Here is an 18,605-nt window from a genome sequence, read left to right as displayed (position 1 = left end):
GACCAGTTAGGTCCCACAGAGTTGGCCTTCTCCGGGTCCCGTTGACTAAACAATGTCGTTTGGCGGGACCCAGGGGAAGAACCTTCTCTGTGGCGGCCCCGACCCTCTGGAACCAACTCCCCCCAGATATCAGAGTGGCCCCCACCCTCCTTGCCTTTCGTAAGCTCCTTAAAATCTACCTCTGTCGTCAGGCATGGGGGAACTGAGATATTCCCTTCCCCCTAGGCTTATAAAATTTATGCATGGTATGTCTGTATGTATGATTGGTTTCTTAAATTGGGGTTTCTTACATTACCTTTAATATTAGATTTATTCATATTGTCTTTTTACTGTTGTTAGCCGCCCCGAGTCTACAGAGAGGGGCGGCATACAAATCTAATAAATAAAATATCACTAAATAAATAAATAAATAAATAAATAAAATAATTTCCATTTTTAGAAGGCACAAGTGATCTTCTATAAAAATCTCTCTCTCTCTCTCTCTCTCTCTCTCTCTCTCTCTCTCTCTCTCAAACAACACACACACATACACACCTCTACTGCCAAATCTTGCTATACTACAAGGGATGTATTTCTGGAAGAAATGAGGAAATGGTGCCAGCACGTAGACTAAGCGTATATACTCCTCCGTATCATTACTCAAAGGCTGCAGATCATCCTAGTTGCCCAGGTAAAACAAGTAGATACCTATTTTGAGCAACAGTGATTTATATGAAGATGCTGGAGGTGGAAAACATAACTCCTTGAGAAGTCCCTATTGCTGGGAAAGGTGGAAGGAAAGAGAAAATTCCTAACACATTGGATAGACAATGGCAATAGGAGCATTGTTGGGCAATGTGAAGGACCAAGTTAAGAACAGGTTTTCTTGGACATCTATATGGTCACTAAGAGTTACCATCATTTTGATGGTAATGAATCAAACAAAATAAATCTAATGAAAAAGTAAGCCATGATGACTTTTTTTTAAAAAAAAAATCTTCCTGTTTACTTCAGTTTAGGGTCCAAAAAGACATTTTAATTGCTCATTTTAATTGCTCACTGTCTTTATATGGTCTGTCACTTGGAAAGTATCCAGCTACCTATCTGTGCTACATTTGACAATAGTGTCCCAAGCTCCAAATATTTCTCTGATTGTTGCCTGAAGAAAAATTTTGAAACCCAAATTCTAGATACATTTCTAAATTTTTCCTTAAGGGTCCTTGTTCTTCCTGAATACCACCGCTGGCTGAGCCACCTTAGGAGTCTGATAAGAGAGAAGAATTGTAACACTGAAGGATTGGTGTGTGTGTCTTAGCTCCCCAATAACATGGAGAGATTATAGCTATACAGCTAAGGAAGGGGTGTCACGTTCACAGTGTCACCTGACATATTGTGACTTATCCCCACTTTGCTAAACCGGGGTAGGCATGACACATCTGGCTCATGGGCTGCAATCAGACACCCTTATGTTAGAGTCTTCAAATCTGGTACTTTTAAGACTATGTCTTCAGGGGAATTCTGGGAGTTGAAGTCCACAAGTCTTAAAGTTGCCTAGTTTGGAGACTGGTGCTTTCCCCTTTGTTCCAATCAAAGGAGAGAATCATTTCTCTTCTGCCAGCAAATCTGTGCACAAAATGATGGTTTATGTGTGATCTTCATTCATATGACCTTTTAATAGGATACCAAACTTATATCAAAGGGAATGTCTTTATGTTCAATGTGTGGAAAATAAGGAAGATCACAACTTAAAAGAATCCCATTAAGCCTTTTCTTTTTTTCCTCAGCTGAGACAAAGGAAATCTTTTCACAGGGTATCTGTGGCATATAAATCGGCATATAAATCAATCAAACAAGCAAATAAAAAAACAAATAAAATATATGAGCCTCCACTACACAGAAAGCTTGGCATTCTAGAAGCCGCCCTCCAAATATCTTTCTCCCAGACATATTAACTATGGGCCCAGAGACAGATAGAAGTTGTAATCCAAAATATCTGGAAGACACCATATTGCAAAAGGAGAAAAATTGATTAACTGCACATCAGATGTCACCAACCTTGATTTTATAATATGACCAACTTTGTTCCAGTATAACTCAGGCATATCAACAATAATGTATGAATGACTTCAAACATTCCTCCTTCAGGATAAGAGAGTGTATAGATTGGTGTTTCTTCCATTAATCCCCTTATTTACGTGCCAAAATCCAAGCTGTGGCTCTGCTGCTGAAGAACTACTTAAACCACACAGTTGCAATTTCCTTCAACTGTGAAGCCAGTTGCCTTGGGAAATGTCAGTTGGCTGAATTTCTATCAAATAACAAGGGCAAGGCTACAACTGTTTCTGCTGATATTTTAACTAACAGCCAATCCTGTTCATGTTTGCATAGATGTCAGTCCCAAGGGCCCCTATGAACTTTCTCTCTGTAAATATGGGACAGCAGCCCAAGTCTCATTAGTTCAGATGTTCTGCTAGATTAACTCAGAACCACTTTTCCAAAACCAAAAGCATTACTTGGTATTTCAATGATGTACCCAGAAGCTTCACTCCCAGATCTTCAAAACCTAAGTTTCATTTCATTTCATTTCCATTTAATTAAGAGGAGCTAATTCCTTTCCAGTGATGCATTGAACAATTTTCTTCTCACAAAATTACGATCTGATAATAACTTTGGAGGACTCTTACCCAAAACATTTGGAGGATCTTAGATTATGTGCTTCTAGGATTGCCCAATGTTCTTTTTTAAAATACTGTATACTGTAATCCCTTTCCCCTCATAGCTATCTTCACTTTTGGGGACACCCAGTTCTCAATTAATATGTAATTTAATGCAATTCATAATAAAACGACATCAGAGTTTTCCAAACCCATTTTAGTGATCGTATAAGAAAAATCTAAGGTAGAGATGCTTATAAATTTATAAAGGAGTATTGCATCCAGTTCTGGTCACCACACTTCAAAAAAGGTAGAGAGACTCTAGAGAGGGTGCAGAAAAGAGCAACTAAAATGAAAAAAGGGACTAGAGACCAGGTCATACGAGGAAAGGTTGCTGGAACTGGGCATGGATAGTCTAGTAAAAAGAAGGGCTAGGGGGGACATGATAGCTGTATATAGGTACTTGAGGGGTTGCCACAGAGAGGAGGGGGACACACTGTTTTCCAGGGCACCAGAGGGCCGGACAAGGAACAACGGTTGGAAACTGACCAAGGAAAGATTCAACCTGGAGATAAGAAAGAATTTCCTGACAGTGAGAGTGATCAACCAGTGGAACGGCCTGCCAGCGGAAGTTGTGGACTCCCCAACTTTGGACACTAGAGATTGGACTGCCATTTGGCTGGGGTGATGTAGGATTTCCTGCTCAGACAGGGGGTTGAACTTGATGACCTGTAAGGTCCCTTTCAACTCTAATAATAAATAAATGCTACAGGATGTTAACCACAATGTCCAATACAAAGCCAAATGTGACATTAGCTGCTTGAGGTCTTTGTTCTGTATAATCTTCATTTTTATTGAACTGATTACATCATTTGTGTTTTTAATTTGTAGTAAATAAGCATAGTATATCAGCATACTGAACATTCCATTTCAACTGAAAAGGAATATTATTTATTTATACAATTTATACAGCTACTCATTTCACTCTCATGATTTTGGGCAGAAAACAGTATATTAACACTGAGTCAAATGTAACATTTTTTTAAAAACCTAACAAAACCATCCAAACAATACTATGTGCTCAAAGAAGAGAGCTCTCAAAACATTCAATCTCCTTCAACTATGCAGGTCAAGTTCACCTAATATCCTGGTCTCAGTACCATTGGGAAGAGCCATTTTTCAAGACTTTCCAAAAAAGCTAACAAGGTCGTGGTTATTAGCATCTCAGCAGGAATGCTGTGCCAGAGGGCAAGTGCTGTGACATGGAAGACACATCTCCTGGGCCCCATTAGATGACAATGATCAGATCATTAGAAGGAACCTGGAACAGTCTGATGGATCTAGTAGCATGAGCAGAGCAGAGACAATTAGAGGTAGGTCAGCCCACAGATAACTTGACCTTTGGCCACGTAGGGCTATATTAGTGATCACTAGCACTTCAAATTGTACCTAGAAATCCTCTGGGAGTCATTGCAGCTCATAAAACAGTAGAGTTACATGGATGTTTCACTTTTCATGTGAAGCATACAGGGCTTGGTTCTGGTTTCTCCCACTGCTGGTTTGCTCATGGGCATGCATGTTGTGCAATGATTGTGCACAGTACTTTAAAAAGCTTCTGCACAAGATGAATGAGCTTCTCCATGAGAGAACTGGCTAGTTCCAGCGACCCACGCCACCAAGTTACTACCAGTTCCATAGAACCAGTCCAAACTGGGAGGAACCCACCTCTAGAAGCATATCTTAGATTTCAATCTAATAAGGGGAGGTGATCAGCTTATTTATATCATTTCTATTAGAAGAGAAAAAATGTACAATCTTTTTATATCAAAGTACATAAAAACATCTGTTTTCTAAAGATTTGGATGGCAAATGCATACTTTAAAAAATTCAAACTGTGAAAGATTATACACACCCTTTCTGTAAAAATGTATTTATTGCATACAAAGTGTCTGGCAAAATAAAATGAAATCCTGATGAAAACTTAAAATGGATTATTCATTTTTGAAAACTAGCTAGTTGGTCCGAATGTCTTTTCTTTTTTAAAAAAATTGTTGGTAGAGAGATGGAGGATACATTGATAAATAAATATTTCTCATAAGTACATCATTGCCCCAGCACCACCAAAAACATTTGGTTACTTAAAATTTATTACAAGTATTTCTGTAGCTCCCAGTTTAAATAACTCCTGAAAGATAACAAACATAAAAACCAAATACCTATTTTTTCTTATAGAAATTATCTGATCTTATAGAAATGATATAAATGTACAGTCATTAAGAATGACTGTGTTTTTAGTTTATTCCTCATGTATTTTAATAATATTGCTATCTTATTATTATTATTATTATTATTATTATTATTATTTATTAGATTTGTATGCCACCCCTCTCCGAAGACTTGGGGTGGCTCACTACAGTAATAGAAACAATATAACAGTGAAACAAATCTAATATTAAAATAAAACATATCTAAAACCCCAACAATTTAAAACCATACAACATATACATACCAAACATAAAATATAAAAGCCTGGGGGAGGATGTCTCAGTTCCCCCATGCCTGGCGATAAAGGTGGGTCTTGAGTAATTTGCAAAAGACAAGGAGGGTGGGGGGCGTTCTAATCTCTGTGGGGAGTTGATTCCAGAGGGCCAGGGCCGCCACAGAGAAGGCTCTTCGGGCCCGCCAAACGATATTGTTGGACCCGGAGAAGGCCAACTCTGTGGGACCTTATCAACCGCTGGGATTCGTGCAGTAGAAGGCGATTCCAGATGTATTCTGGTCCAAGGCCATGTAGGGCTTTAAAGCTCATTTCCAACACTTTGAATTGTGACCGGAAACCGATAGGCATTGTTGTATTTTTACTGTTTTTAGTAATTATTGTTAGTCACCCTGAGTCCTATTGGAGTGGGTGGCATACAAATATAAATAATAAATAAAAATAAATAAATACTGATCAACTTCTTCTTCTCTGGTTGAAATCTAAGATATATTTCACATTTTACACCCATGTAATTCCTTTGCTTTATTAGCTGCAATGGCTCCAAGAGACCTTCTGGGTACAATTCAAAGTCCAATCCAAGGTCTTAACACATCCATCAATCCAAAATCCAATAGAAGTACTCGTGTGAGAGCCAATTTGGTGCATTAGTTAAAGCCCTGGGTTAGAAACTCTGGGAAATCCAGAGTATGATACCATGGTCTTTCGAGACTGAAGGATGCCAATGAAAAAGGGTTAGAAACTGGGAGCCCATGAGTTCTAGTTCTTAGGCACAAACAAGCTGGATAACCTTGGGAAAGTTACTCTCTCTCTTATCCCAGAAAGGAGGTAATGGCAAACCACACCTGAAAAATCTTGCCAAGAAATCTGCAAAGATTTGCCCAGGCACTCTCTGTTAATCAGATGCTAATCAGGGGCGTACATAAGTGCACTGGTGTGCCTTTTGTCCCCTGTCCAATTGTCTTTCCTTTCTCTCACTTATCATATATATTTTCTTTCTTTCATATATCCTCTCCTCTAAGTTCACTTTACCCTTATATATATTACTACATGTCTATTTTTCTTCCTATGTATTTGTGTATTGGACAAATGAACAAATAAAGAAAAATATACAAGACTGATATAAACGATGCCATGCATATCTCTGGAGTCCTGCTCCATAGAATAGGAACCTTTGCTGTTGGCCCAGGCTCCACTGATTTCTCTTAAGAATGGAACCTCATCATCCTCTCCCTCGGCACCACCTAACAGGAGGAGATGGCTCTGAGTCAAGACACAGGTAGTGTTACCTTTTGACTTGGATTCAGAAGGCTATCAGTAATCAAGAAGAATACCAGTTTTTCAAACTGATGCTCTCCAAAATTTGCTAAGACCAAAAAATCCTAAAATGAAACGTAGGGTAAAATAAAAGACAAAGACACACAAGGAAAGGAAATAGAAAACCAAAAAAAGAAAAGAAAATTTGAGGTGGGAGACAATGCATACAAGGCTCAAATTCTCCCCAGATAAACTCCAGAGTGACAAGCCACCAGATGTTTCCTACATCTGGTGGCTTGGATCTTTCCTTTTTTTTGTAGGAGCTTTCCTACTAGTGTTTTCTATCTCTGATATTTGGGACACAATTATGATTTGTAGCCCTTTTCATTTATTACTCAAACTGCATCCTTCATAACAAGAGTCTTAACTGGCTCTGTTCCCAAGAAATAACAGTAGATTCTTTCAGGCAGTTTTATCCTGATGTAGCCCTTTGCAGGAGAGACTCTGCGCTTGTACAATTGTATGCAACTGATTTCCTTATAAGCTGAATATCTTCAAGTTTTTGTTTTTGTTTTTCCTGGAATGACAATTAGTGTGAAGGGAGGAGGAGCCTGAGGAGTGCCCCAACAAACGCTCCCCTTTTAATAAGAACTAAAAATCTTACAGGGTATATTTTACTTTGCCATATTTCAATATTTACTATAATTTCTGTTTTGTTCAGAGAGTTCACTTGTACTGATTATACTGCCCTGTTCTTATTCTCATTATTCAGTTTAAATTTCCCCTTCCTTTGTTGCAGGAAATAGAAGATATGAAGGGCAATTTTTTTTAGATCTCTTGAATTTGTGGTTAAAACAAAATCGCAGCTGTATATGTTCTTATTAGATGTTATTACATCTAATGATCCTCTATATCTTTGAATCCATTCCACTGATAAGCATTTACACTGTTTTGTTATAGTTAAGGATGCAAAACCTGTAGAACCTCTGGTCTGCAATAACAGCATTATTGTGAAAACTCAGAGTTGATTGGACAACAAAATTACACAATTCTGTGATGACACAAAGCTCTAACCTTCTCCTTAGCATTTAAGTTGCACGTAATTAGCTTTTCAATTTCACAAGATATAATTTGAAATTGTTCTTTATCAAATGATACCTTAAAATGAAATGAAATATTTATTTTCTCAATATGAATCATAAGACAAACCTTCAGCACTAAAATCTGTTTCAGGTTCCTCTATGTGTATAAAACCTTCTAAGCAACATTTTTTTTAGTAGTTTTCAGTGCTGAGATATTCTGCAAGGGTACCTTAATTTTGTGAGGGTAGTCTCAAGCATAACAACAGAAGTAATAAATTTCTCCATCTTTTTTCCAAAGTCCCTCAAGATGGAATGAAGCATCATTGTTGTTTCTAGATATAGCAATATCACTTAGAACTTAGACTTATATATCAGCTCATAGTGTTGGTATACAACAATGTTTGAGTAGTTTACAGTATCAATATATTGTCCTAACAATCTGCCTCATGCAGATTGTTGGGACAAACCACAGAAGGACCGAAGGGCGAATCAATCTTGAGACGGTCAAGATCGATCTCCTGGCAATGGGAAGAGTTAGCAATGGGCAGAGTTAGCATTCTAATCACAAAGCCCCCAGAAACATATGAGATTTACCTTGAAATCCTATATTCAAAGAAATGGGCATGGATTCCGATTAGCATCTTTCATGCAGAACATAAGCCTGTGACCATTTCATGCCAAATCAAAGATCCCTCAAAAGTTTTCTAAACTTTTATATCTCTTAATCAGACAAGCAACCGGAGGAAAGGATGGACAAAGGAGAGAAAAAAATCTCATTCCTAAAGAAGAGGTATCTCGTGTTTGGATTCCACATATGGGTTGTGCAATGAGGAACAAATATTGCCTTTAGCTTCCATAATGAGAAACAGAAACAATTATTTTTGTCTGTTCTACTGTATAAGTTCAAATTCTTCACCTATAAGCATAATTTAAAATAATAGCTTTATAATATCAATTTTGCACTGGGAAGGGTAAAAAGGTATCACAATCTGATGCTTTGAAAGATGCAAACAGTACGCTTTTAAACACACCTTTTTATGAGAACCTCCCATGGGAACCGACGCTTTAAAAAGACCTTGTGAAACAATACCAGGATTTTCCCCAGAGTTGTGACTTTTGTTAACCTTTTGAAAGTTTGTTTCACACTCTGTGAAAAAGGTGTTAGCTAGATACCAAGAATATCTTCTTCTCACTCTAAAGATAGATCACTTTGACTTTCCACAGCTGCTTTTTCAGTGGCTTCAAGCAAAAATTAGGAGCCACAATGTGATGTGGACATGATGTTCAATCTTCACCTGAAAACCTACATCTTGGAAATGAGATTTTTTTGGTGAAACAACCTGAAAATCAGACGTGTTTTTAAATTGAACCTGAGATTATTCAAATTTAATTGAATTAAAATTAAATAAAACAAACTAAATATTGATAAACTTATTACTTTATAATTTTACCCTATATCTACGTAAAGTAGAGCTTGCAAACAGAAGGAAACATGGTTTTTTTTAGTTAGCTTAGCGGAGCAGCTATAGTGTCTTATAATATGTCTACAGGAAACTCAGAATGCAATTCTCCTCAAGGCAAGGGTGAATTAATCATTGATAAGTAAACAAAGGCAGAGTGGAGCAGGAAAAAATGCCTCACAACAAAAGTGAGGGTCACCAATTAGTATTAACAATAACAATAACAACGGAGTTGGAAGGGACCTTGGAGGTCTTCTAGTCCAACCCACTGCATGGGCAGGAAACCCTACACTACTTCAGACAGATGGTTATCTAACATCTTCTTAAAAACTTCCAGTGTTGTAGCATTCACAACTTCTAGAAGCAAGTTATTCCACTGATTAATTGTTCTTACTATTAGGAACTTTCTCTTTAGTTCTAAGTTGCTTCTCTCCTTGTTCAGCTTCCATCCATTGCTTCTTGTTCTATCCTCAGGTACTTTGGAGAATAGGTGAACTCCTTCTTCTTTGTGGCAACCCCTGAGATATTGGAACACTGCTATCCATGTCTTCCCTGGTCCTTCTTTTCATTAAACTACCCATGCCCAGTTCTTGCAACCGTTCTTCATATTAAATTAAATGTCTATGGAGATTCTCAGTCATCCAGGTCATGGTTGTCCAAAAGGTGCTTTTTTCAAGAGGCAACTGGACTTTCTGTTTTTTCTTTGAAGATGTTTTGCTTCCCATCCAAGAAGCTTCTTCAGTTTTGACTGGATGATGGGCAATGGAATGGAATATTGAATTAAATGTATGCCCTTAAATAGTTGTATAGAATTGAAATCTTAAAGATCTTTGGTAGATAAATGGCTTTTTTATTGTCTTTTGAAGAAAGTGTGAAACACTTTTTTCCTTTTTTATACAGCTCTCTCTGGAAAGGAAATTGAAATGATACTATTTTCTTACTAAGGATATTGCTTCACTATAAGTTCTCACGTAGATATCTGATAGCAGGCATACTAACATTAGATGTCACTCTGGGATTTCTTCAAATGCCAGTTTGGGAGGGGGGGGAAGGATTGATTTCTCTGTAATCCAACAAGAACAGAGGGTTGGTTTTTTTAAAATTAAAATAGCTGAAAGTTTAGAGGATCAATCAAAAGTTCTTCAAAAAAGAAAGCACTTCTAGTCAATAATATAAGTGAAAAACAAGATGATGGCAATGAAAGTTACATAAAAAACAAAATGAAATTCAGTATTCTCATTTAGCTCTCCAAATGTGAGCCAAAAGAAGACTCTTGATTTGATAAATATTGTAAATATTATGAAGTTATTTCACTTATATCGTACATCAAATAAAACAGCAAATAGTAAAGATTATACTTTCATATGTGTAATATGTCTGCATTAGTGAAGGGCTGCAAAAAAATTTACTACCACACTGTGGGCATGGCTTGAGGGTGTGGCTTGCCAGCCATGTGATCAGGTGGGGGTGGCTTGATGATCATGTGACCAGGGGGTGGCTTAAAAGTCATGTGACTGGCTTAATGGTGGCCAACTTGACGTCAGTCACATCAAGGGTTTGGGTTAGGATGCCTGGCTTTAAAGAGATACAATTTCCCTTACTATTACTGAACATCCAAAATATACTATTTAATTCTATGTGTATATGCCTTATGTGCACATACATATTACATACAGGCAGTGAAGGGCTACCAAATTTTTTACTACCACACTGTGGGCATCGCTTATGCATTTTCTTTCAACATCTTTCAGTGCAAGTTGGATGCTCTGGGGTGGAGCTCCATTTCCGCTACCCCACTGTGCGCCCCCCCCCCCATCCAGGCAGCAGCCCACCCCTGCATACAGGGACACAAAAATATACATTATCTACTATATAAAGTGTATGCACATGCACGCATAGCTCTTCTAAAATTATAGGCATTCAACCTCATTTACTGTGATAGGAAAAACATACCCAGAGCCCAGAAGAAAAAAAACCAAAATTTTTCTATCAGTCCTGCGTACCTGACCATACCCATAGGAGCCCATCACTGGTCTACATGGATAAGTAGCATTCATTTGATCACATATTGCTAAGCCATGGAGAATTTTCTCCATACCAAATTTGGCTTGGAAATCTGCTGAAAAGTGATTTTCTGATCTTTAGCACACACTTATTAACATAAGGATAAGTGATGAGCCAAAAAATAACAACAACCCAGGGGTGAGGGTTTATTACCCCTTTCCTAGGTAAACAGCAACTTGAATAGTGTCTTGATCTTGCAATGGTTCTTTCGCTTTGTGTTTCAAGGCACTTGCCATTTAACCTGGTGTGAATAGCAGCAGGGATTTTCAAGAGATTTCCCTTGGTATTCAATCTTCACAGTTTTGTAGCTTGGGAAAGAAGATTGGGGAATGCTAGATGGAAGAGTTGAGGTAAGCTACTGCCTTAGCCCATTTTGTTGGAAGTAATAAGTTGATAGAATAGAATGGAATGGAATGGAATGGAATGGAATGGAAGGGAAGGGAAGGGAAGAGAAGAGAAGAGAAGAGAAGAAAGAGAAGAGAAGAGAAGAGAAGATAATTCTTTATTGGCCAAGTGTGATTGAATACACAAGGAATTTGTCTTGGTGCATATGCTCTCAGTGTACATAAAAGAAAAAGATACATTTGTCAAGAATCATGAGGTACAACACTTAATGATTGTCATATGGGTCAAATAAGCAATGAAGAAACAATCAATATTAATAAAAATCTTAGGATACAAGCAACAAGTTACAGTCATACAGTCCTAAGTGGGAGGAAGAGGATGATAAGAATGATGAGGGGAAAAAGTAGAATAGAAGTGCAGATTTAGTAAGAAGTTTGACAGTGTTGAGGGAATTATTTGTTAAGTAGAGTGATGGCGTTCGGGAAAAACTGTTCTTGTGCCTAGTTGTCTTGTGTGCAGTGCTCTGTAGCTACTTTTGAGGGTAGGAGTTGAAATAATTTATGTCCAGGATGTGAGGGGTCACCTTTGTCCATCTTTTCACTTAGTCAACAAGCAAAATCCTTATTGCTAACTCTGCAAGTCCATCTCTGTGCCATATCAATAAGATCTAGGTAGTGTAAAGGATCATCTTTTAAATGAAGACTGATAAGCTCTTACAGCTGCTTGTTATTTGATGTGAATTGCAAATTATTTTTGTAACAATTATAACAATTTATCCTATTGGTGTTATAGAGCCAGACAAAAGGAAAATAATGGAGCCTAATATTTATCCACTGGAAATTAACCAGAGTAAGAAAGGAAGCGTTGATTGCTTATAGACAACACAGAAACGGCAGCATCTGCAAGTTCTTGGAAGAATAACATAAATAATTCAAAGAAGCCAAATGCTAAACTGAGGACTTATATATTAAAAGGAGTTCCAAAAAATAGCAAGGTAACATTTTGCTTATACACCCCATTGTTCTTTCCTTATGTTGCAGTAAAATCAGTTGCAGATAAATGTCAATTGCCAAAATATAGTTATTTTTTATCTTGGATTACATTAAAAAACCTGGGAAATTCTGGGTAATTAAGTATTTGGACCAAGAAGTTAAGCAAGCTCTGCCAATAGTATGGATTTTTTTGTTTCTGTTTTTTGTTTTGCTTTGGGGGAATTGTTAATTAACCAGGGTGCCAAGATTGTATTTGGAAGTGGTTGTGGGTTTAATCTTTATATATTACCCAGAATCACTTAGGCTCTATAAATTATTTCAATAAATAAACCCATAAGGTTGTTCTAATGTACTGGTGTGTTCTTTTTTCCAAGTCACTTGGAATTCTGTGACATAACTCATAAATGATCAATTTAATATCATTAACTTGAATTGCTTCATTAAGTATAATTAAAAAGATAATGCCTTCTGTAAATGTGTTTTCCGGTAAGACCAGTCTATCTGGGCAACTTGATCTACTCCAATATGGGATGGCGCCAGTGATGGGCTCCTACAGGAACGCAGTTCCGATAGCAAAATTTGGAGCTCCACTCCAGAGCACCCAATTTGCACTGAAATATGTTGAAACAAAATGCATAAGCCACACCCACAGGGTGGTAGTAAAAAATTTGGCAGCCCCGATCTAGGAACCTTTGCAGGCAGTCATTTCCGTGACAACTATTTTGTGTTAAATTTAAATTTACCAACAAAGAAATAAAGGGAGACCAGTATAGCTATTTCAAACCTTTTAGCTCTCATCAGCTAGCCATACTCTTCTGGTTTTTTTTATTTCTGTAGTTATGTTTTACTTTCTGTCATGTATCATTTAGCTATGAGGGCCCAGACCCACAATTTTAAAGGGCCACAGTTGGCTTGAGGTTCTGCACTCATGTGCATTACTGGTCTTAGAAGAAACTAGGTTTTCATGCATGCTTCATTCTTACTTCCTGTTCTTCATATATAAGGAGATGCTTTTGAGGTTTGTGGGATACTTAATGGTAGTATGAAATATGACAAAGAAGGTTACAGAAGCTATGTGGATTAATATCAAGTAATGCTCTAATAATATTGCAAAGTCACAGTGATATAATCCTAATCTTAAATCATAGTGGATAGAAAAATATTTAGATTTCTCCAAGAGACAAAAAACATATTAAAAAAAGAGAGAGAGAGAGAGAGAGATGATATCTAGATATCTAGATAGATATCTAGATAGATATCTAGATATATAGATAGATAGATAGATAGATAGATAGATAGATAGATAGATGATAGATAGATAGATAGATAGATGATAGATAGATGATAGATAGATAGATAGATAGATGATAGATAGATTGATAGATAGATGATAGATAGATAGATAGATATATGATTGATTGATTGATAGATAGATAGATAGATAGATAGATAGATAAGAGAGAGAGAGAGAGAGAGAGAAAGAGAGAGATGATTGACAGATAAGAGAGAGGGGGCAAATGGGAGCAAGGGAGGGAGAGAGTGGGAGAGGGACAGAGAGAAAGAGAAGGAGGGTGGGATACAAGAGCATCTCATCAGCAAACAGCTTGATTCAAATATCTGAAGGTGAAAGCCTGGCTTGCCTTGAAAATGTTCTCAAAAATAGAATCCCCTCCCAATTCCAATATTTCTCATCTTCTGTTGCAACTCCCATGTTATACTGGATGTGCTCCTCAGACCATCAAGAATGTTGGGAAAAAGGAGGAAAATCTATACACATAGAACTCTATTTATTCACATTAAAGTCTAAATGAAAATTTGCCCTTATTTATCTGGAAATCAAGGAATCGTTTCAGGTATCATTCTAGAAAACCTCTTGAGCAATCACTTGATTGTTTGTTTGTCTGTCTGTTTGTCCTTTAGATAATCTGCAAACCAGATAATCTGCAAACCACTGGGAGCAACTGGGTTGCTCCCAGTTCAGACCATTTCTTAGAACCAGTAGTGGCAGTGGCGGGAGTCTAGGCCCACCTGCCTGGGATGTTTCTGTGCATGTGCAAAAGCATTGTATGTGTGAGAGCACATGCGCACAAACCGGTGGCAAACTAATTTAGAACCCACCACTGTTGCAATCTCTTACAAAATCATAAGAATTTCTTGTAAGGGTTATATTCATCAAAAGTCTCTTCTTCTAAGAGAACCTTAAGGTAGCAAAACATATAATGGTGATTTTGAATCTTGGTAATTATTAACCGCTTCCTATATGAAAGAGCATAACATTTTATTGCTTTAAAAATGTCAACTCTAGCTATATTATAGAACAATCTGTTACGTAACGATCAAAATTGGCTAAAAGGAAAAAACGAGGAATAGATATAATAAGCCACCCACTTACCTTGTCTAACAGCTAATGTTGTAGTGTAGACCAAAAATAAGAGAATGTAGTTCAGAAAGCTCTGAAAGACAGGAGTGTTGGCATGAAAATCATCTGACAAATACTTGCTGGTTAGGCTAATACCACAGATCAGCAGGGATAAGACTTGCCCCAAAGCTACAGATAGCAGGAGCTCCCTAAAAGAAAAAAGACAGAGAAACCATTTTGTTAGAACAGCCAAAATGCCATTGGTAGAATGATTATTTCCCTCCCTTTGTTGTTCCCCTTAGAACAGAGGTGTCAAACTCAAGGCCCAGGGCCTTGGTCCAGCCCTTGAACTGCTTAAATCTGCCCCATGGGGCTACCCTGGAAACAGCAAAGGACTGGCCCCTAGTGTCTCTGCCAGCAAAAATGAAGCTCAGGAGGGCCACAAGTGTCCATCACAGCTGAAAATTGAGCTCAGGAGGGCACATGCCACCATAGGTGCTCCCAACATGAGTGAGATCAAGCTGGGTATGCCCACCCTGGCCCCTGAGGTCAAACAAAACCCTGATGTGTCCTTCAATGAAATCGAGTTTGACATCCCTACCCTAGAAGCAACGAGGAGAAAAAGGAAAAGAAATCTTCCTTTTTTAAAGATAAAATAGATAGAATAGAATTCTTCATTGGCCAAAGTGTGATTGGACACACAAGGAATTTGTCTTTGGTGCATATGCTCTCGTGTACATAAAAGAAAAAGATGCATTTGTCAAGAATCATGAGGTACAACACAGCAATGAGGAAACAATCAATATTAATAATAATCGTAAGGATACAAGCAACAAGTTACAGTCATACAGTCCTAGGTGGGAGGAAATGGGTGATAGCAATGATGAGAAAAAAATGGTAGTAATACATAATAAAACCTGTAGTGCAGACTTAGTAAATAGTTTGATATTTGTTTAGCAGAGTGATGGCAACAGTTTGGGAAAAAACTGTTCTTATGTCAAGTTGTCTTGATGTGCAGTGTTCTGTAGCGACATTTTGAGGGTATGAGTTGAAACAGTTTATATCCAGGATGCGAGGGGTCAGTAAATATTTTCACTGCCCTCTTTTTGACTCATGCAGTATACAGGTCCTCAATGGAAGGCAGGTTAGCAGCAATTGTTTTTCTGCTGTTCTGAAGTCCTGATTTTTACTTATAAAAGAGCATGAATCCAATATTAAACATAGAAACATAGAAGACTGACGGCAGAAAAAGACCTCATGGTCCATCTAGTCTGCCCTTATACTATTTCCTGTATTTCATCTTACAATGGATATTTAAATTCAGTTACTGTGGATTTACCAACCACATCTGCTGGAAGTTTGTTCCAAGGATCTATCACTCTTTCAGTGAAATAATATTTTCTCACGTTGCTTTTGATCTTTCCCCCAACTGACTTCAGATTGTGTCCCCTTGTTCTTGTGTTCACTTTCCTATTAAAAACACTTCCCACTTAAATGTGCGTAAGAAAGTAGAATAAAACCGAATAAAGAGTGGGATTTTATCATAAAATAAGGGATTTCTGAGTTGGGGTTCACTCCGGAGGCCCGTGCCCAGGACACATACCAGTACATACATACATGCATATATACTCACATATATATTTTAGCCTTTTTAAAAAAAAGGTTTTACTTTGTATAGAAGTATAATCAAAATATTGATATCTTGATACTTTGTCTTTATTGTTGTTCATTTTTAATTTTTTTTTCATATATTATTGCTATTTCTATTTTTTTCTTGCATATTGTGACATTTGTCCTAACATTTTTTTTATCCTTCTTGTTCAACTCATGTTTTCCACTCATGAAATACTACATAGGCAACTTTATATGGACGTGAATTATGTCCTCCATATGAATAGAGAGACCCCAGTGGTGGCCAATTGGCAACTTTACTTACTTACTTACTTACTTACTTACTTACTTACTTACTTACTTACTTACTTACTTAATTTATTAATTTATTAATTAATTTTATTTATTTATTTGCTTGCTTGCTTACTTACCTATTTATTTATCTTCTATGCTGCCTAATCCCGAAGGACTCAGTTGATGAACTCTTCTCAAAATCCAGAGTTCCCAGGCTGAAGAGGTTATCTACCTTTCTTACCTACCTTAAAATAACAAGTTGCCAGAAGTAAGGTAAATGCCAATCAGCGGGCCCGATGAATCAATAATCTTGTAGCATATACATTGGATCAACAAGGAATGAACTTCAGATATTGCTAGACAGATCTATAAGACAGCTGAAGGGTTTTAAGATCTATCCCAGTTTAGTCAATACAGTTAGATGGATGAATGGACTGATTCAGTCTGAACAAGCTTTATATATTTCCTGTTTGTCTTGATAATGTCAAGTAGCAGGTAATGACTATCAAATCAACCCTGCTGTTTTGCGCTTGAAAAGTGTTCATTTTACAGAAATAACTTCTTTTGTTAAACATTTGGTGTGAAGCACAGATCTAAAATAAACTCAGCATGTATTAATATACAGTACTAATATAGAAAATGACAATGAAAACAGTTGCATACAAAAGTTTAGGTATCCATACTTAAACATTATACACTGCTCAAAAAAATAAAGGGAACACTTTAAAAACAGAATGTAATTTCAAGTAAATCAAACTTCTGTGAAACCAAACTGTCCACTTAGGAAGCAACACTGATTGACAGTCAATTTCACATGCTGTTGTGCACATTCAACTTTGTACAGAACAAAGTATTCAATGAGAATATTTCATTCATTCAAATCTAGGATGTGTTATTTGACTGTTCCCTTTATTTTTTTGAGCAGTATATTTCAATGATTTCAAAGTGAATTGAAGCTGATGGTGTGAAGACAATTCTACTGGTGAACAAATATCTAATATAAGGTGACCAGATGTCATGCTTTTGGCAGGACAGTCCCGCTTTTTGATGATTTGTCCCACATCCCGGGGCCTTTGAAAAATGTCCCACTTTTAAAAAGAAATTCTCCTCCCCCAGGGCTGTGGCGGGAGCTTGGATATGGCAGTCTGAAGTCAGCCATGCAGCTCCTCTGCCCAAAGGAGGCTCAGGATGTGCGGTCGCCTCGGCCTCTTAATCCGGGGGCAGCTTCAAGCAGGGGGGGTGCTTTGGGACTGTCACTGAACACCCAAACAATGTGGGGGGGCCTCCCACAGCTGCCTCTCTGCTCCAGTCCTGCCCTCCCAAAGGGGTGATGAGAGGTTCCCAGGGGGGCTCCCACATCCTGGTCGATTCCATCCCTCTGGGCAGGACAAGGGGACAGTGGCAGGATCAGTGCCGGGAATGTCATGTCCATGCCCCCCCCCGCTGCTGCCACCAGTGTCTCCACCAGGTGATTGAAGATGCCCCACGGGCTCCTCCTGCCAGCTGGATGCCACATCCCTGGAGGACAAGCTAAGAAGAAATTGGGTAGGCTGCTGGCTCATCCCCAGAGAGACAGAGATGGAGGGAAAGAGAGGAGGAAGAGAAGTGAGAGGAGGAGGGAATGTGAGAGGAAAGGAGAAAGAGAAAAATGAGAAACTGACGGAGGGAAAGAATGGGGGAGAGGAAGAAGAAACAAATGAGAGAGAGAAGGGATGAGAAGGAGAAAGAGAGGGAGAGGGAAGAGAAAAACAGAAAAGGAAAGGGAGAGAGTGAGAGAGAAATGAGGAAAAGATTGAGAGAGAGAGAATGAGAGAGGAAGAAGAGGGAAACAAATGAGAGATTTGTGGGTGGGTGGGTGGGTGGGTGGTCACCTGCCTTGGGAGTCTTTCCATCCTTTCTCTCCCTTTGCAGCCTGGGAAAGTTTAAGGGAGGGGGGCAAGACTCAGCGGAGACAAAAGTGCAGGAGAAATTTGGGGAGGGGTCACTTTTGCTGTTCGTGGTGAGGCCGAGG

General features: G+C 38.1%; 1 protein-coding gene across 1 annotated transcript in view; it reads right to left on the bottom strand.

Annotated features, from left to right (window-relative positions):
* SLC35F1 (solute carrier family 35 member F1) overlaps window positions 1-18,605 on the bottom strand; it is a 238,128-nt gene that overhangs the window by 106,627 nt on the left and 112,896 nt on the right. Inside the window, exon 2 of the mRNA XM_070739614.1 lies at window positions 14,723-14,898. Coding sequence (XP_070595715.1) covers window positions 14,723-14,898 — 176 coding nt within the window. The remainder of the gene's footprint in view (window positions 1-14,722; window positions 14,899-18,605) is intronic.

This window comes from Erythrolamprus reginae, chromosome 1 (assembly GCF_031021105.1).
Source record: "Erythrolamprus reginae isolate rEryReg1 chromosome 1, rEryReg1.hap1, whole genome shotgun sequence".
In the NCBI taxonomy this organism is placed as follows: domain Eukaryota; kingdom Metazoa; phylum Chordata; class Lepidosauria; order Squamata; family Dipsadidae; genus Erythrolamprus; species Erythrolamprus reginae.
Note: the sequence above shows the minus strand (reverse complement) of the source record. Positions and strands in the feature narration are given on the sequence as shown.